This window comes from Triticum aestivum, chromosome 2A (assembly GCF_018294505.1).
Source record: "Triticum aestivum cultivar Chinese Spring chromosome 2A, IWGSC CS RefSeq v2.1, whole genome shotgun sequence".
In the NCBI taxonomy this organism is placed as follows: Eukaryota; Viridiplantae; Streptophyta; class Magnoliopsida; order Poales; family Poaceae; genus Triticum; species Triticum aestivum.
This window is the reverse complement of record NC_057797.1, coordinates 767,997,676-768,018,208: the sequence shown is the minus strand read 5'-3', so window position 1 is coordinate 768,018,208 and position 20,533 is coordinate 767,997,676. Positions and strand designations below refer to the sequence as shown.

The 20,533-nt window shown below is 41.9% G+C and overlaps 2 protein-coding genes and 1 pseudogene across 2 annotated transcripts; all 3 read left to right on the top strand.

The window, feature by feature from the left end:
* The first annotated feature begins 6,972 nt into the window (after nt 1–6,972).
* LOC123038259 (cyclin-D3-1-like) lies at nt 6,973–8,729 on the top strand (annotated as a pseudogene).
* A 206-nt stretch (nt 8,730–8,935) lies between these two features.
* Nucleotides 8,936–9,609, top strand: LOC123186587 (rapid alkalinization factor 23-like). Its single transcript, XM_044598327.1, has one exon. It carries the CDS (start codon nt 9,025–9,027, stop codon nt 9,346–9,348), a length of 324 nt encoding a protein of 107 aa, XP_044454262.1. The 5' UTR covers nt 8,936–9,024; the 3' UTR covers nt 9,349–9,609.
* Nucleotides 9,610–16,835: 7,226 nt separating this feature from the next.
* Nucleotides 16,836–17,901, top strand: LOC123038258 (probable polyol transporter 4). The gene has a single exon (XM_044462131.1). It carries the CDS (start codon nt 16,836–16,838, stop codon nt 17,550–17,552), a length of 717 nt encoding a protein of 238 aa, XP_044318066.1. The 3' UTR covers nt 17,553–17,901.
* Nucleotides 17,902–20,533: the final 2,632 nt, after the last annotated feature.

Sequence of the window (20,533 nt, the reverse complement as noted above, 5' to 3'; positions counted from 1 at the left end):
CCTGGTCCTTTATATACGGGGGCAGGGGGCACCCCACAGACACACAACTTGATCCTTGAGATCGTTCCTTAGCCGTGTGCGGTGCCCCCTGCCACCAAATTCCACCTCGATCGTACCGTTGTAGTGCTTAGGCGAAGCCCTGCGTCGGTAGTACATCAAGATCGTCATCACGCCGTCGTGCTGACGGAACTCTTCCTCGACGCTTTGCTGGATCGGAGCCCGAGGAACGTCATCGAGCTGAACGTGTGCTAAGAACTCGGAGGTGCCGGAGTAACGGTGCTTGGATCGATCAGATCGGGAAGAAGACGTACGACTACTTCCTCTACGTTGTGTGATCGCTTCCGCAGTCGGTCTGCGTTGGTACGTAGACAACACTCTCCCCTCTCGTTGCTGTGCATCACCATGATCTTGCGTGTGCGTAGGAAATTTTTTGAAATTACTGCGTTCCCCAACAAAGGAAGGGGGGGAGGGGAAGGAAGTAGGAGTCCTACTTTATACTTTCCTTTTCCTCCTCTCTTTTCCCTTTCTTCCCACGTGGCTAGCCTTATAGGGGGGCACATCAGCCCCTTGTGGGCTGCTGTGTTCCATTACTTGGCCCATTAAGCCCATATTTTTGTCGGGGTTGCCCGGAACCCCTTCCGATGTCCCGGTGTCATCCGGAACACTTCCGGTGTCCAAATACCGTCTTTCTATATATGAATCTTTATCTCTCGACCATTTCGAGACTCCTCATCATGTCTGTGATCTCATCCGGGACTCCGAACAAACTTCGATCATCAAATCACATAACTCATAATACAAATCGTCATCGAACGTTAAGCGTGCGGACCCTATGGGTTCGAGAACTATGTAGACATGACCAAGACACATCTCTGGTCAATAAGCAATAGCGGAACCTGGATGCTCATATTGGCTCCTATATATTCTACGAAGATCTTTATCGGTCAAACCGCATAACAACATGCGTTGTTCCCTTTGTCATCGGTATGTTACTTGCCCGAGATTCGATCGTCGGTATCATCATACCTAGTTCAATCTCGTCGCCGGCAAGTCTCTTTACTCGTTCCATAATGCATCATCCCATAACTAACTCATTAGTCACATTGCTTGCAAGGCTCATAGTGATGTGCATTACCGACAGGGCCCAAAGATACCTCTCCGACAATCGGAGTGACAAATCCTAATCTCGATCTATGCCAACTCAACAAACACCATTGGAGAGACCTGTAGAGCATCTTTGTAATCACCCAGTTACGTTGTGACGTTTGATAGCACACTAAGTGTCCCTCCGGTATTCAGGAGTTGCATAATCTCATAGTCATAGGAACATGTATAAGTCATGAAGAAAGCAATAGCGACAAACTAAACGATTATAGTGCTAATCTAATGGATGGGTCTTGTCCATCACATCATTCTCTAATGATGTGATCTCATTCATCAAATGACAACACATGTCTATGGCTAGGAAACTTAACCATCTTTGATTAACGAGCTAGTCATGTAGAGGCATACTAGGAACATTCTGTTTGTCTATGTATTCACACATGTATCAAGTTTCCGCTTAATATGATTCTAGCATGAATAAAAAACATTTATCATGATATAAGGAAATATAAATAACAACTTTATTATTGCCACTAGGGCATATTTCCTTCAGTACATGGCTGTATATTTTTTGGTGTTCAGTACACATGGAAAAGTGCGGATGACACATATAGAAGGAGGAGGAGGTGATGTAGCTATGGGACATGTCAAAAACTATCCGGAAGAAAGTATGAGACAACGACGAATTTGATTCAATGTGACATAGGACAACGGTGAAATTTCTTCAAGTTTCAGACATGCCGTCAAGGAGAGCAGTGACGTTGAGTTTAGGTAACTCTTACATGTGACGACCAATATATGAGTTGTTCACTTTCACGCAGACAGTGATCGGTGTGTGATGGCGTTGAATGGATACTCCGGAAGTTGGGAACGCAAACTAGAGTAAAGAGGAACTTAATGTTGCTCGAGTGTTGACTGTGAAGAAGACAAGGCGCTACAGTTGCAGGTGGACTCACATGGAGTTTGGGAGTAGCAGTGATACTCATGACATATCTCAAAATGTACAAGGAGGTTCGAATATTGTGTATAAGGATAGGTTACAGGTGGACTTGGATTGAAATTGTGTGCAGACATGGTAGAAGTCGTGTCCTAATAGGACGCTATATTCTAGACCTCTTATATAAGGAAAGAGTAGACACACGATGTAACATATGCCAACATAATAGCACAGACGCGCAAGGGGAAGCTGGCGGAGTGTGACGGTGCCTTGGTGGCCGGTGTACGGTACTGTGACGGTGTCACGAGAAGGAGCGCCCATACTTAGGTCCTCGGAATGTAGTCATATCGATGACCTCGTTAACAAATCTCGGTGTTGTGATCGTGGGATTAATTGATCCTCGGTTGATCGACTATGCGCCTTGGATTAATTCTAACAATTCACCTAGGCCCGCACCTATGAGGACAAAAAAACACTAACCTAAAACTACTAACATGACTGGAGGCATCGGGATTCTCCTCCCTGCCATCGACCACCAGGGTGGCAGACAGAGAGGAGATGAATCCATGAGCTCGCCATTGAAATCTGAAGGAAATTTTTTTGCCCTAGACTCCTGGGATTAGGGGAGGAAACGAGAGGAACACAGACGGTTCTAAATCTCCAGAAGTACTACTGTTTTTCCACACAACAAATGGTTAATTCCGCAAGTGCATTCATGATATTTTCTAGAGCTCTTTACGTTGATTGGAGAGTTACATCTTGTACTTTTATGTAACTCCATCTCCAAAAAAAAAAAATTTGGCCATTAGATATGACAAAATAATTTTAAATAATAATTTTTTCTAATTGTTTAATATATTTCTTTTCTAATCAACGTGTATTTGAAAAAACAATTCATCCTACATTTAAACAAGATATAACATGTATAAAAAATAATATTTGTAAACAATAAAAAATAACATAGTACAAATAAAAAAACATTCATGTTTCTTAAAAACATGCAGACATTTAACACGAGTGTTTTAGTATTTTGAAAGGTCTTCACACATTAAAAAAATCACCACAAATATTTTTAATATGTATTTGTAATAAATATTTAAATTTCAAAAGAATAGAAACCAAGACATATAGTGAAGAGGAAAATTTTATAAAAGAAAAGAGTGGAGAAACAAAGAATAGAAACCAACAAACCTTGAAAAAGAAAAATAAACACATTATTTCGGACCTTTGCCCATCCGCTGTAGGTGTTTTGTTTGGAGCTCACAACTTTTATTTTTTGAGAAAAGTTTGGAGCTCACAACTGAAGTGTGCTACTATGTACCGTGTGCAGCGAGCGATACTGGTGGATCCGCTGTAGGTGTTTCGTGTTCTGCATGGTGGCAATTTTCAATCTACATTTTTTTGTATCTTCATGTATATAGTAAAATCCCATGGCAATATATTTTACTTTTCTTGTCATGGCAATTTTCCCTTAATTGGCATGGAAAATTTACGTAAATCACCATGGCAATTTTCAAGTTTTATTTCCACGGTAATTTTTACTCTTTATTTAGCATGGCAAATTTACATTTTATTTCCATGGCTAAATTACCTAATCGACATGGCAAATATTTAACTACTATTGTCATGGCAATTCATACTCATTTTTTGCCATGGAACTTTCACATTTTCTTTGCCATGACACAATTGCCAATATTGCCATGGCACATTTACTTTAAATAACATGTGAATAAAAGTATTTTTGCCATGGAAGAATAGTGTGAAGTTTGCCATGGCAAATGAAAGTAAAATTTGCCATGTGAATAGAAGTAGTTTTGCCATGGAAGAATAGTATAAATTTTGCCATGGCAAATTAAACAAAAAATTGACATCTGAATAAAAGTATTTATCGCCAAGGAAGAATAATATAGATTTTACCATGGCAAATTAAACAAAATATTTGCCATTTGAATAAATATATTTTTTGCCATGGAAGAATAGTGTAAGTTTTTGTGATGGCAAAAATAGAGTAAATTTTTGCCATGGCAAATTAAACTAAAAGTTGCCATGTGAATAAAAGTATTTTTGCCATATAAATTTGGCCATGGCAAATATGTTGCATTTATTACCATGGCAATTTTTTATTTTATAATCATGGCATTTTTCTTGTTCTTTTTGGTTACAAAACCATGTATTTCTTGCCATGAATATATATTATGATCGGTACAAAAATGCATAGCAAATACATTTTGCCATTTTTTGTAACTTACTTTTCTCTACCCTTGGCCTTTTTTCATTTTTTTGGGCTTGCTGGAATTCATGTTAATTGGGCCAATAGAAAAAGGTGGCAAGGAAGAAAAACGTTCGGTGTGAAATTTATCTCAGCGCGAACGTTGTAGTTCGTTTTGATCGATGGGTCGCTATGAACGTTTCGTTCGGTCCGGGGAGCTCCCAAACCGAACGTGTGGGAGTATTATATTCTGATCTATTACCAGGATTCAGGACTCAATCAATCTATCTATTCGATTCGATTATATACTAAACGAAACATGCGGATCAAGAATAGAGATATATGCTGGAAAATCCCATGGATCTATTAAAACTATTAATCATTAATGGAAAAAGGCCAAAACATACCTTGAAGTTGTAGACGAAAGCTAAATTAAACCCTAAAAACCTGTTTCGCATACTGGGAATATTACAATCCTGACCGGATAACCTGCTACTTTCACAGACGATAATTTAGGCTGGCCCACTATACCACAACAAGAATTTGTGCAGTTTAAAAATGTTCGCGCATTTCTAAAAAAATAGAAGATAAAAATGTTCCTTTTTTGTATTTTTGGCACAAATTCAATTTCTTTTTGTGTTTTTAAAAGAATGTATGGAATTTTCAAGTTCTATTCACATTTTTTTGAAAATTGTCCGTGATTTCAAAAAATCACATTTGTTAAAAAAATGTTCAGAATTCCAAAAGTTTTTCACATGTTATGATTATTTTTGGATTTTCAAAAATTCTGTCACAAATAATGTTTTTGGAATTTCATTAATTAATTTTTGGAAAACACCGAAGCGTCGAACTTTGAAAACATTTTTCGGGGGCAAACAAATATTGAAAACGTAAAGAATTTTGGAAATGTCCGAACATTTTATAAACTGTGAGAACCTTTTGAAAATTCTGAATACTTAATAAATACAACTATTGTTTGAAAAAAAAATTCAATTTTGGGTAACCGAACACTTTTTGAAACATAGTTTTTGGAAACCTGAACAAAATTTTAAAGTGCGAGCACTTTTTTTGAAACATGAACAAATGTGTGAAAAAAAAATTTGACATCTAAAAAATATCACGGGTTTAGAAAAATGTACGTGCCATTTCAAAAAAATGTATGTACAATGTAAATAATATTCGTGTGATTCAAACAAATGTTTCATCCATTAAAAAAATGTAACATTTCAAGAACACAAGTTTCAAAAAATATTCTTGTGACATTTTCAAAAAGAAGTGTATACAATGTAGAAAAAAGTTTGCGTGATGTAAAAAAATGTGTCATACCCTTAAAAGAATATACACAAGTGTTTGAAAAAAGTGTATAGTATTTTTAAAATGTTTCACAATGTAAAAAATGTTTGCGTAGTTTTATAAAACTAGTAATAATGTACGTGCAATGCATGTTTATATTAGGTAGGATATTAGTTGCACGTTATATTAGGTAAGATATATCTGTTGCACGTTGGTATTTGGTAAGATATCAATTACCTTTTTCACAGGAATGGTAAGATATTAATTACATGGCAGATTTCAAGGGATAGCGTTGAGTCAAAACATGTTTATAACCAATGGCAGTGGTGGGTAATTAAAGCGTTAAACGTGTTTGGTGCTCAACATTGGAGCGATTTGAACCGCTAGATAACATGATTTGATGGTCGAGATGGTTTGGATCTGCCCATTTGGGTCTTTTTATATTGGTATAGATATTTCTCGTTGTTAAGAAATGTAAAAACGTGTATTTGGAAAAATATTATGGCGCTTTTTTAAATCATCTTTTAAAAAATGTAAATAACATATCGGAAATATATCAAAAGTGTATCAAAAAATATTTGCGCTAAGAATTTACATTGGGTACTGAGAATAATTAGACATGTGTAAAAAAATCCCGGTTACCGGTAAAGAGACAAAAGAAAGAGAAAAGAAAAACAGTATGAAGAAAATCAAGAAAGAGACGAAAGAAACCAAAAGTATAACGAGAAAGAAAAACTAGTGAAAACACAAAGTGTAACAAAGGAAAAAAACCAAAGAAAAAAACAAAGAAACAAAGAAAAACCAGACCAGCGAGAGAGTGTGCTATGGGCCGGCCCAATTCTGCGAATAACAGTTAAATCCTCTCAAGTCTCAAAATAGACCGGGATCAGTGAATTTGGTGTGTTGGTTTCAGGGATTGGGAGTTCAGGGTTTGATTTAGCTTTCGCCTTCAAATTCAAAGTTTGTTTTGGACTTTTTCCATATTTAACCTATCAATTGCGTAGCATAAGTAATAGGGCGGGCCAGGTAGCTTCACGTGACAAAAACATATACATATCTGCACTACTATTAAACAATCAAACAAGAACTTCTTTACGTGCACTCCGCATTAGCCTCACAACACCACACAAACTAATCAACACGGCACGATTAGGCCCACAAATCTCAATCCAACGATTAGCCTTAATCGATATGTTTTTTGGTGTGCACTTACTAATTTACATTGACTAACCATACTCCACCGCGGGGAAAAACTCCACGCGCACACAACCCCGCCCCCTACGATCATGCAGGCCTCCCAAGAAAAAACACGTATCCCACAAAAAGCAAAATAGAAACATATACTAGGGAGATCCCCACGTTGCGTGGAACGGTGGAAGGACGGCGACCTCGCCGCCCGGAGCACTATCGTCTTCCTGGTCAGCACCCGATGGACGGGTTCCTAGTCGACCACCCTATGCAGTTTGAGGAATGTGGTTGCACTCGCCGAGACGAAGAAGGAGCACACGCCCGCCGACAGGTACCCCCAGATGTTGTGGCGACGGCTCGGGGGCCTGGATTTGGCCGCCGTCAAGAGGTACGCCATAGATAGGATTTGGAAGGTGAGCCCCCGCATCTTGATTTGATTCAAATCATTCCTTTCTAGCGTGGTACTGATATGTGATGGGCCGGATTTGGAATATGCCCTTTTATCCATTTTTAGTGGCGATTTTCTCATTTAATTGTTGCTCGATGGTATCGTCCCAATGTATGGTGTCGTGATAGCTGATTAAATCTACAAATTCTTTGCCGTTGACTGCGGCCTTGTCTATCAACTACCTTGATAGGTTCCTGTCCATCTATCTCCTTCCTGTAAGTCTATCTTTTTTTGAAAGATCCAACATTACTGGCATTCATTGATAATAGCAGGAAGCAACGGAAAACAACAAGATGATGAAGGTCCTAGGACCAGAGGATCCGAAGATCAAAAGACAAAAAGAAAAACAGCAGCCCTAGAAGCTGCGACACAACACCCCTTACAAACCACACTAGGCAGCGCAGCTCCGACTTCGACGATGAACTATTAAAGAAACTGGGCAGGGGTGGCGTCATGGAGGATCACCGAACGAACCACCTGTCACGCGTCATCGTATACCATTGGTCCCCAGTCATTGGAAGGCATCACATGGATCAAAGTCTTCAAGACGGCGCCCTAAAGAGGGGAACGACGTTCAAGACAATGCCACCGCCCGACCTTGCATCCTGTAAGTCTATCATCTCAGTAGCAACTGAAGCAACCCTGCTAAAATCCCATAAGGTTGTTCGAATCATTGAGGAATTTGTTTCTCATGGCAGGAAGGCAAAGCGTGGCTGACACTGTAGTGGCTTGCTTTTGTCTTGCTTCAAAGATGGAGGAGACCTATGTGCCATTCTCCGTGGACCTGCAGGTCAGTGAGTGATGCATCTCGTCTCATGATACACCTCCGCATACATCATCGAAGGGTTATGTCTTTCAGTTTCATCTCAATTAATCAATGGTTTTTTACTTGACAGATGATTGAGGCAAAGTCTGTGCTTGAGGCAATGAACATAAAAAGGATGGAGCTGTTACTGCTTGCTCATTTATTGACGCACCTTCCTTCGCAAAATTCAATCATCATAACGCACCCTCCATGTTCACATTCACCTGCGCGACTGACCTCATCCTGAGCACTGCTAAAAGTATGAAAGTTAAATCAAATCCCATTTTTTAGTATTCCTAGGTCAATGTGTTAAACCAGTTCTCACTTTTAGTATCCATCGATCAATGCATAGAATTTGGCAGCGGTCAATTATTAAAGTTTGAGAATTTGGACTGCAGGAACTGATTTTTTTGGGTTCAGACCTTTAGAGTTTGCCGCACCTGTTGCAGTTGCTGTATTTGGGGACAACAATACATCAGTAAGTGGTCGAAAGGGCTACAACTAATTGCATGTATATAGACATGGTAGTGATCAGCTCAGTGTTATCATTAACTAAACCATTTGCTGGTGGAGAGAGAGAGGTCATGCCGCGTTACCCCGCAAACATTTGGCGTGTCGTCTCCGGTTTGCGAAAAAAATTACATCCAGACCGCCCTGTTGATCGATACAAATCGATGTTGGATGACTTTCGTGTATTGAATGGTTGCGGAAGATTTGCGAGTCGGCGTTGAAGATGCACTCATAAACTGTCTGGATAATGTCTTTTGTTTCCAAATGGGCGTACTGTCGAACGATTCAGTTCCCGAGGAGAAACCAGCGGTAAAAAGACAAGGAAGGAAAACTGTAAACCCCACGGGTCCGTTCCCCACGGCCACGGGACACAACGGACAACTGTCGGCAGTGGCACTGCATTTAAGGCCACCTCCACCACTCCACTCCCCTCCCCTCCCCCACTCTTTCATCAGGGAGAAAAGATCCAGCCACAGCAACTGTTCCGCTCTCCGAGATCTCAGCTCCCCCCTCCCCCTCCTCCTCCGGCAATGCCTCCATCGGCGGCCACCCCCGTGCTCCTCCTGCTGCTGCTCCTCGTGCAGGGGAGAGGAGGCCACGGCGCCATCGGCATCAGCAGCCTCGACATGGACATGGACATGGACATGGGGGTGGAGGCGGCGGCGCACGGGCGGCTGCTGTGGGCGACCGGCGGCGGGCGGAGGTACATCAGCTACGACGCGCTGCGGGGGGACGCCGTGCCCTGCTCCCGGCCGGGGGTGCCCTACTACAACTGCCGCGTCAGCACCACCGCCAACCCCTACTCCCGCGGCTGCGAGTCCATCACCCGCTGCCGCGACGACGACCCTTCCTAGTAGGTAACCACTCTAGTAATTGATTCTCAAAGCTGCTGGATCCAGAAGGCGGCCGCTGCTCGTTTTGTGTGTGTTTTGCTTGCTGGGCAGTACTATTTGCTGGATCATATATATCAATAATGTAATGTGTCCGTGTGTGTACTGCGTAGTACGAATGTAACTAAGATCCGATTCCAACTCCCAAGATATTATCACACGGAGGAACCTGGATTATATATTTATATGGAGTGTTATAGTATTATAGAAACATCCCAGGTAACAGTTGATGGTGAAATGTACTGGATCCAGGCGGTGATCCTCTGCTCTTTCCTGTACTATGTTTTTTGCTGGGTGTCAGTAGGTGAAGTCAGTACCGATTGATGGATGAACAATGTAGGCAATACTGAACTTGCAGCGATGCTGAAGCAAGGGATGACACCAGAAGCAAACCGTCACTAGTGAGTTGAGAGTTTCAGAGTTTCTTATGCTAGCAGTTTCCCAGTTCGTTGCTGGATTATGAATCAATGCCTAGATAATGAGCTGAATTTTGGCGATGACGATACCGTTGTCGCTCCATTCGTGTAATGAGCTGTTGTGTCTGATTGAGATTCTGCTGCTGGATTTCATCAGTTGTCGGCAGCCGATGGATTTTTTTTTTTTGGACACAGCCGATGGAAGTTGATTGCAGTGCACACTCGTGGCTGCTTTATCCTTTTGCCGCAGAGTACCGAAATTCTGAACATTCATAACTGCTAGGCGACTGGTAGCTACATTTGCCACGTGACTGCTTTATCCTTTGCCCCGGAGTACTGAAACACAAGATGGAATGTGGGTTGGCGAACTTTGGTAAATGTAAAAGACAAGCTGTTGGCTAGGGTCGGGACCTGATGAGGTGGTCAAACGATGTCATGCTGAGCTGAGTGTCACCCTGATATTTGGACAGTGAGTCAGTGATCATCTAGATCACTATACTTATAGTGATCTAAATGATCTTGAATTTCTTTGCAGATGGAGTACAAATTATCTCCTTGCAAAAAAGGGCCTCTTTTTTGCTTCAAAGGATTTCTAAAGCAAGTCTCGGAGGATTCCGATCCTTAGAATTTCTTACGTACGTGAGTTGTTTGGTTCGTAGGATTTCAAAAATGCATATGAACTTTTCTTTTTTATTCATTTCTACTAGTTTTCATAGGAAAAGTTTCAACCACTCCAACCTCATGTGGTGATTCCTAATTTTTACGTGTTACTCATGCACAATCAAACTCACATGCTAATCCTGTACTATTGAAAATGACATGCCACTCCATTCCTGTGCTGCTCCTACGAATCAGAAAGACTAAAAATTAGAGAACTAAGCTTGTTACATGCAGTTACAGTGCAGCAGTGCAAGTTCACACATTCCCAGCTCCTGATGACCTAATCACTTTCAAAGTCTTGTTATATTAATACAAGAGCGCCCGTTTCCAAAATTTCGTGATGATTCCTGGCGCCATCGAGCCTCATGAGCTGAGTTTAGCAGATTCGTGATCACTGGAACCATATAAAAACGTCTATCCTTTTCCAACTTGCGCTTAAACAAGTACTCCCTCCGCCCCATTTTAATTGACGCTCAAGTGGATTTATCTAAACATGAGTAGTCCTGGCCATGGGCAGCCCGGCCCGGTCGGCCCGACCTTGTCCACGGGTGGGCTTGGGCCTAGGTTTTGAGCCCGATGACCGGGCCGGGCCAGGCCCGGGCCCGTCATTTTTGTCGTTTAAGGAAGAGGCCCGGCCCGACGGGCTTTTAGCATGATGGGCCAGGCTTGGACCCAATTTTTAGGCCTGACAGCCGGGCCGGGCTCGGGCCTGAGTTTTTTGTGTCGGGCTTTAGTTGGCCCGGCCCGAGGGATGGCCAGGTATAAACATGAGGAAGTAATCCGTAGTATTTGAGTATGAAATTTCTCCGTTTCTTCTGCTCTTGATGTCCCTCCTCCCTCAGATATCCATACAAACATTGGAGGTACTTACTACTGAACTTGCAACCAACAGTTCGCACCATAAACTGGTTGTTGCTGTACGGTGGCCATCTGGTTGCGGAGTTCAGAGCTTCTTGTGCTTGAGGTAAACTGAGTTTCTTGTTGGCGACTGCTTTATCTTTCATCGATTATGCCATGACACCATCATATTGATTGCATCATTAGCTGGGCTTTAGGTGCTAGGTGTGTTTTATTGTTTGTGTTACTCCTACTGGATTCCATCAGTTGACACCTGATGAAATTTGATTTCAGTGCGTTTTTTTTTGTGACTGCCATATCATTTGTCCCAAAGTAAAATCCAGAACACTCGTGTGTTTTTAGAGAGTAGTATGATTTCTGTCCGTGTGAAGTATGATCCCGCCGTGCCCTTGTGTCCCATGTTATACCCATTGCCCGTATGTTGAATCTTACTATTATGGTGGTGATGATACACAAATCGGTCCTTGTTTTGCCGTGTGTCCAAAATCTTATTACATATATACCCGGTTAAACAACAAACCATTCTAAATCAATCTCATGTCAGCTATTGTAGATGCAATGCCTATCCTGTAAACAGCCCGATCAAAATGCCATGTCAGCCAAAACAATACGTATTGGACCTACCTGTTAGTGAGTTGGGTCAAGGAAGGGGGACCTACCTGTTAGTGAGTTGGGTCAAGGAAGGGGGACGTCGTAGGGAAGGGCGATAAGGGTGACTCCCCAACACATGTGCCCAATCCGTACATGATAATTGTCAAACTAAGATGTCCTTTGTGTGTCTTTTCTTACAGAAGGGACATGAATATTAGTACCACACTATCACTAGCAAAAGGGAAAGAGAAAAAAAATGCAAACACCCATATATATAGTGTAAGTTAGGTTGTCTTCCTTATGCAATTTCAGACTAATTCCCACACACATTGCCTATACAAAATAACTGGGACAAAAAAAAATCAAAATCTGAATTATACAAGATGTACACAAGTTGAGTGTCAGGATATGAGGTGCAGGCCTTGGTGCCCCAAACGGCAATATCATGTTGCATTACAAGTGTACAAGAAAAACACAGACAGATGCAGTTGCTACCAAGAAGCAGTGTAGATAAGTGAAACTTGAGTAGAGTACTGAAAAACTATATAAGTAGGTGCTACCAAGGAGCTAAATCACAAGTGTACTACGCTGTAGGAAAGGAGCTAAATTTAAGTAGAGTATTATTTAAAAAAACAAATTTAGTAGAAGATATTGAAAAACAAACAGCGTTGGAGCGTGCATGGATCACATGGGCAGTTTGTTCCAATCTGGATTAGGGTCCACATTGCAGCCCAGTTAAAACCCAAGAGGCAACACTTCTCTTTTTTTCCCCGGTCAATTGATTTTACAGGAAAAGGAAGAAGCCCGTCGGCAGAAAAACTAGAATAAAAAGATTAGTGGAGATGCGAGGAATCGAACCCCGTGCCTCTATTCCGCATTGATTAGCGCTCTACCAATTGAGCTACATCCCCTTTTACATGCAATACTGTTAACTCTGGCAATTAAAATTAATCCGGAGTTAAGACAGTAATCAAACATGGGCCAAACAGTATCTCTGAAGCATGGACTGTTACGACATGCATGGGGTGCAGCCCATCAAGAACGTTTTTTTTTCTTTCTCTTTTGAGTTTTCTTTCAATTTTTTTTTGTTAAAGCATGGTTTTTTTTTGCTCAGTATACATTTTACTCTTGGGGCATAAATAAACTTGGTAACCACTCGGTATCTCAAAATATCGATTGGTAACCAAAATCTTAGCCAAGATACAAACAATAGATTTTTACCATGTTGACCCGAGACCTTGATCTTCACCAAGTCAATCCAGCACGCAACGACGGTGAGTTGCACCCAGAGAAACAACTTGCATGCATGCATGGACATTTATCCTGTTTCAAAGCTCGTGTTTTACGAATATGGGAAAACCTATTTGTCTAGTAACTGCAAAAACATTGACATTAGTCCAATGTTTGGACCGTTGGATAGCCATCCAACGACCACGATCACATCACACTATTGTCCCCGTGTTCCTCTCTTGCGTCTACCGGCCTGCTTCAGCACATCCACCCGCCCCACCCCCTTGGTGATATCCTAATCATATGATGTTGGAAATATGAGCAATTTACCGAATGATTTTATTAACAGAAATACTAGATAAATCATGACTAATATAGCAGAGATAAAAATAAGTCATGCAATCTGAAAGAGAGAAGGTAAATAGCATCTGCATATACGAACTGTAGCCAAACATATCTAGAGCAGATATAGAGCAAGTTGCATATATGAAATAGAACCTAACATATGTAGGGCAAACACTAGAACAAGGAACTGTGGTAGGACCCCGAACAGAAAGAACAAGAACACTCCCTAAAAACCTTATCACCCTTCTCCCGTATATGACTCAAAGAGGTGCGGTTTCGAAGACCTACTGTCCCGACCTAGGAAGACAGCAGCAGCACAGAGACTCTCTGAGAGGAGCGACCGTCTCGGCTCATTCCCGTAACCCGAGGTGAGGTGGGCGGCGGAGGAGGAGCGCGCGTGGATGTCTCTCTTGTTCTAATGCTCATACATGTGGGGAAAGAACCTCCCTTATAAAGAGGTCCAACTCCCTCTAAACTAGCAATGTGGAACTAAATTTTAGTTCCACCTCTTACCTTGCATGAATGGGCTGCGTGGGCCTCTAGGATTTATTAGGAATTTCTGAAACTGCTATTGGGCTGACCCAAAATAGACAAAATTCCAGCATATGCCACTGAAAACATCTTTCGAATGGAAATCCAATGGTATACTTTTTAGGTTATACATAATGTGTGTTCCCTTGATCAAAGTTAGATTTGAAATACGAGGGGAGGTACTGTCTCTAGCACATTTGTAAAAATAACCTTCATCCCTCACCACATGGTACAATCCATTTGCAAAAATAATCTTATATTTTATCAAATCAAACCTCACTCGATCTCATGGTACAACCTGAGTAAAGGATAATGTAAAATAATTTCTTGAATTATGGAACTTGGTCAAGTATAATTTTCTAAATAATTAGTCTTTGAGAAAAACTATCTATAGAACTATTTTATCATATCAACGTGTTGTCCATCTCATGGTACAAATCAATGATGAAGTGATGTGTGAGCTGTTCGGATTCCATGCAATATGTATTGTCTGATTTTTATACTATTCGTCAACATATTTATTGCAAATTTGCAATTGTATTTTTTTTGCCTCAACCCAATCACATACTTATTCCAATCTGGATTAGGGTCCACATTCCAGCCCAGTTTAAACCCAAAAATGAAAGACAAGTGGAGATGCGAGGAATCAAACCCCGTGCCTCTATTCCGCATTTATTATCGCTCTACCAATTGAGCTACATCCCCATTTAGATGCAATAATATTAACTCTGGCAATTAATAAAAGTAATCCGAAGTTTAGTATAAGAATCAAACATGGGCCCAATAGTATATCATAAGCAGGGGCTGCCACGACTTGAATGGGCTGCAGTCCATAAAGGGCGTGATTTTTTTTCTTTTGAGTTTTTCGATTGTTTTTTCTCTAAACTTTCAATTGTTTGTTCTTATCGACAACAGGCCGCAGGTTATAGACGCTCTCGTCTAGCCCTGCAATGGGCAGTTCAAAACTCGTTCGCATGCACGGAGCTGACATGAGTTTTCATTTCAGCATAGATCCTCCGTTCCATGCGTTCAGAGCTTCTTGTGCTTGAGTTTCCAGTCTGTTGTTAAATGGATGCCGAGGTAAACTGAGTTTATGAATGACGTCGTAGGGAAGGGCGATAAGGGTGACCCCCTAGGACTTGTGCCCAATCCCTACATAATAATTGTGAAACTAAGATGTCCTTTGTGTGTCTTTTTTTAAAGAAGGGATATGAATATTAGTATCACTAGCAAAGGGGTCCGTGCATTGCAACGTATAGAGAAGAGAAAAATGCAAACACCATATCCGCTAAAACCACTACATACAAGGTCATTATAGAGAATTATGTTTCCATGATATAAATGTAGAGTGGAACATAAGTTGGTGAAGAAGTATCCAAAAGATGAATGTGGAGTGGAACATAAGTTGGTGAAGAAGTAATCAAAAAGGTACATCATTTTATTCATTATCCAAAAGTACGATGCAACGAAAGCTAATTAAATGTCCAAAAGTGTGATGCAAAGAAAGATAAGAACTACGTGGCTGATAACTCGCATCTTGTTAGGCAGCATATATGACCATGGATGTGAATGAAAACATTAGAAGACGACAAAACTATTTTTGCAGAAAAATACACCATTGCAATCATGGGAGTCCATGTAACGATTTTCATTGAAACTGAAGCCATTATTAAATAGAGCAAGTAAACTGCAAATTTTTGAATTCTATTGACCCGTATGTCTGTCATGGTGGTTCTGCTCATAAGGATCACCTTATGTCGCCATGGCTACTGAAAACCATGTCACAAGTAGCCATTAAGATAGTATTGCGATCTTGTAAACTATCCTAGTACAAACTGGGAAAATGCATCATGCTCACCGCACACCCAGGTGAGATGGCGAACGAGGTGCCGTTTTCCTCGCCTGATTAGGCGGATACCGTGTCACAGGGGACTGGCATGGGTGGTGGAGGATGCTTGAGGTGGCTGCACGGGCTACCGCACCGGTGGCGGCGACAATGCAGAAACGGGAGGGCTAATGGCGGCTGCCGTTGCGGCAGGCATGGAGTGGCGGCGGCGCCCAACACGTATTGGGCATAGAAATGTCACACGGAATTTTAATACACGTGTTGTCATCCAGCCTAATTATGCATGTCAAGTAAAATCGCAAGGTACATCATACTCCCTCCGTTCTGAATTATTTGTCGCGGTTTATGGATGTATTTAGATGTATTTTAGTTCTAAAGACACCCATTTCTGCGACGAGTAATTTGGAACGGAGGGAGTATATAGCAAATGTACATGCATATAGTGTAAGTTAAGTGCAAGCGGATTAGGAGCACTCGGGTGCTCCATCATCCTAGCTATATTCAAAAATAATTTAGTAATTTAAAAAAATATAGGAGGGCTTAGCACCCGAGAGCTCCTATGCATTTTCGAAGTTAGGTTGTCTTGCTTATCCAATATCAGACTAATTCCCACACACATTGTCTATAAAAATAACTGGGAACAAAAAAAAGTCCAAATCTGAACTATACAAGATGTACACAAGTTGAGTGTCAGGATATGAGGTGCAGGCATTGGTGCCCCAAATGGCAATATCATGTTGCATTACAAGTGTACAAAAAAAAACACAGACAGATGCAGTTGCTACCAAGAAGCAGTGTAGATAAGCGAAACTTGAGTAGTGTCACCGTAAAAAAAAACTTGAGTAGTGTACTGTAAAACTATATAAGTAGGTGCTACCAAGGAGCTAAATCACAAGTGTACTAAGCTGTAGGAAAGGAGCTAAATTTCAGTGGGGTGTTATTTGGAAAAACAAATTGAGTATGTAGAAGATATTATGAGGCCGTCGCCGGTCGTCCGCCGGATGATGCTCGCCGGGCTGGGCGTCCAGTTCTTCCAGCAGGCCACAGGCATCGACGCACTGGTGTATTACAGCCCGACCATATTCCGGGACGCCGGCATCGCCAGTGAGGGCCACCTCCTGGCCGCCACCGTCGCGGTGGGGCTCTCCAAGACGATCTTCATCGTGATCGCCATACTTCTGGTAGACCGCGTCGGCAGGAAGCCCCTACTCCTCATCAGCACGGTCGGCATCACCGCCTGCCTTGCCGTGCTCGCCGCGACGCTCTCCCTGCTGTCGCGCGGCGCGCTGCCAGGCGGCGCGGCGATCGCGCTGGCCATCTTGACGGTGTGCGGCTTCGTGGCCTTCTTCTCGGTGGGCATCGGGCCCATCAACATGGTGCTGAGCTCGGAGATCTACCCGCTGAGGCTGCGCGCGCAGGCGGTGGGCCTCGGCCTGGCGGTGAACCGGCTGACCAGCGGCGCCGTGGCCATGTCCTTCCTGTCCATCTGCCGCGCCGTGTCCGTGGCCGGCGCGTTCACGGCGTTCGCGGCCGTCTCGGCGCTGTCCGTGGCGTTCCTGCAGTGGTTCGTGCCCGAGACGAGCGGCAAGACGCTCGAGGAGATCGAGTTGCTGTTCGGCGATGCCGGTGGCAGCGGCGGCGAGGTGGAGGTGGAGCTCGGCGACGGGGAACATCAGGTGCACGAGCGATGAGAACCGGACGGCCGGCGGTGCCATTTCTGTGTTGAGCACAGAAATTGCAGTGTCAGGGAAAAGCTAAAAAGTTAGAAACTAGTCATACATTCGCGAATGTTCTTTTTACTTGGAAAATCAGGGATCTTTCCCTGGTTCATTCAAATTAACATAGCAGCAGTAACCACTGAACTTCCTCAAATACAGGAACGCATTGGCCAAGCATCGATGGACAAACTGACACGTCAATGGCCGCCCGATCACATGTGGATGGCCTGATATTTCTATGGCGTCTTCTTCAGGAATTCCAAGGAGGCATATCCACCATGGCCTACTATATATGCTTTTCTATGTTGCAAACTAATTTCAGTTTCACATAAATTTGCGTCTACAATTGGCATGATCTTCCTCTGGGTTCATTAAGTTAGGCACTTCGAACTGTGCTGGTCCGTCAGCATGTTTATTGCTGGGCTTAGAAAAAAAGAGAGGGGGGGGCCTCCAGCCCAATGAGAGGCTGTTCCTATATATGGATTTGACCAACCTTCAAGCCCAATTGCGAAACATGGAAGTAACATTCAATCGCGCAGGGCCGAAAAAGAATACCACGACGACGGAAACAAAATATTTGGATTGGAGATGCGAGGAATCGAACCCCGTGCCTCTATTCCGCATTGATTAGCGCTCTACCAATTGAGCTACATCCCCTTTTGATTGAACTATGTTAATTAGGATAATTATTTTTAATTGACCGTGGTTCAGAAATAGCCCGTTCGACGGCCCAAGAGTATCTCTGTGGCTGCAGGGACGCTGTTCTGAGCCCTGAAGAAACGAGCCGCAGAAAGATGTTTCCCGTTCGCCTTGGAAAGTTCAGAACTACGCAACGTCCATTTGACCGATCGATCTTCCCCCAATCGATCCAGCACGTACGCAAAAGTGAGTACGTGCACCCCACAGAAACAACATGCATGCACATATATAACCAATGTTCGTGTTTTGACAAAGAAAATCGAGAGATCGAACAGTTGAAATCTGGTAATGTATCGTGTTTTGACAACATGCATGCACATATATACCCAAGGTTCGTGTTTTGGACAAAGGAATTTTTTTAGTAATTCGACAAAAGGTCAAAAATTCCTGAAAATATTTTTTAAATGAACTTGACCTTTTATTGTACTCGTGAGAAAAAATTCATAAAAAAATCTCCCTTTGACTTCTTTTCAAAAAAGATAAAATTTTGGCCAAAATAATATTAATAATGACCTATAACAGCAAATCAATTTTGTCTTTTTTGCTGTGAAGTCAACTTTGTTTTTTTCATTTGCCGCAAAAAAGAAAACTTTGTTTTTTTCATGAAAATTTATATACTAGTGCAAAAGTAAGTCAAGTTTTTTGTCAAAATAGTTCTTACCTATTTTGACTTTTTATTTAAATATTAAAAAAATCCCTATATAAGGTGCATATACAACTAGGAACCAAAATGTATTTCCCCTAGTACAAGATGTACAGATTTGCTGGCGAAAATGGAAAGAAAAACACATGCTCAAGCTTTCTTATTAGCACTACATACAGATAGATTACCATCGCCAGCAATGAATATATTCAGCTAGCTGGCAAGGTGAGTACATGCATCTTGCTACTCCACAGCAGCTTAGCTAATTACCATTCATCCACAAATTAAACAGTGCGTTTGACTGACTCATTAATTAATTACGTGTGGAAGTTTTGGTCTGGCTCTGTCGCCGCGGTGGTTGCCTACGTGTTGTCGGAGAAAACAGCTAGAAATGAGGAGAGAAAAACAGCGAAATGTTTTCTTTCACTTTTTTTGACAATCCCTATATGGATAGTTTATCCCATGCTGTAGAATTCGGGCTCTTCTTGAGGGATGGATTCAAAAAGTCTGTTGTTACAATGTTCATCATTTAATTCTAACCACTTGCTGTAATGTGCATACCATTAATTATTAACTACATTATTCTTAATTATCACATAGTGTATCTCATGCAATGTAAGGTCCAATTCAATAATTTAATTGGTGACAGTTTCGACTTTTTGGATGGTCAAGGGCAATGGTACAAAATTGACATTTGTAAACAAAAGGATAAAACCATCATAGGAGGCGACGGATGGAACAAGTACATTTCAAATAATAAGCTCACCGGGGGAGAGTACATAGGCTTTTACTTGAAGAAAGTGGTCAACAAGTTAAGGATTAAGTATTTCTCCGACCAAGATGATGAGCTTGACGAGGATGATGCTAGGATTCCCAGTATGATGATGATGATGAGAGCCAAGATGATGATGATGCTAGCGAGGATGACGATAGCAGTCAGGAGCATGAGGATGAGGATGAGGAAAATGATGAGGGTAGCGGAGATGATGGCGATGATGATCCATACAATTATGCAATTTTCTCTCAAAGAATGAAAGAGCTCAATGAGGATGAGAAGGCCAAACTCATCGCGATCGTACTATCAAGTGTGCACCACTTGGGGAGGCCATTTGTGCATTGCTTTATCAAGACCAACATCGTGAAACACACCATGGTATGTATTTTCTTTTCGTTTTCTGTTCATAACACTATATGGCAAGATGTCTAACATTGCGTGCTCTATTTTGTTTTAATTGCGGGGATCATAGAAATTACCTATGAAGATTATTTGTGCCGATGACATCCATGCTGTCGGCATGGACAGAGTAAGCCTTGGAGCAGAAGGTCATGTCACCAGCGTTCGATAGAAGACGGATATAGACGGCCGCATATCGTTCTATGAGGCCGGCTAGCGGGAATTCCTAAAGGGAAAGAGACAACGACTAATGGTTGACACAACAGTGGTCATCACGATAAGGAACAACAACTTCCAGATGATGATTGTTGTAGATCTTATTTAGAAATAAGGTCCAGTCAAATATCTCCTAGCCAAAGAACTCTTAGTTACTTAGTTAAGATGCACGTCATATTTTGATGTTGGTTTGTTAACTCAAAGAAATTTGAAGTGTTACTA

Excerpts from the sequence above, each read along its gene's own strand:
- LOC123186587 (XM_044598327.1), top strand. The coding sequence starts at position 9,025 with ATGCCTCCATCGGCGGCCACCCCCGTGCTCCTCCTGCTGCTGCTCCTC.
- LOC123038258 (XM_044462131.1), top strand. The coding sequence starts at position 16,836 with ATGAGGCCGTCGCCGGTCGTCCGCCGGATGATGCTCGCCGGGCTGGGC.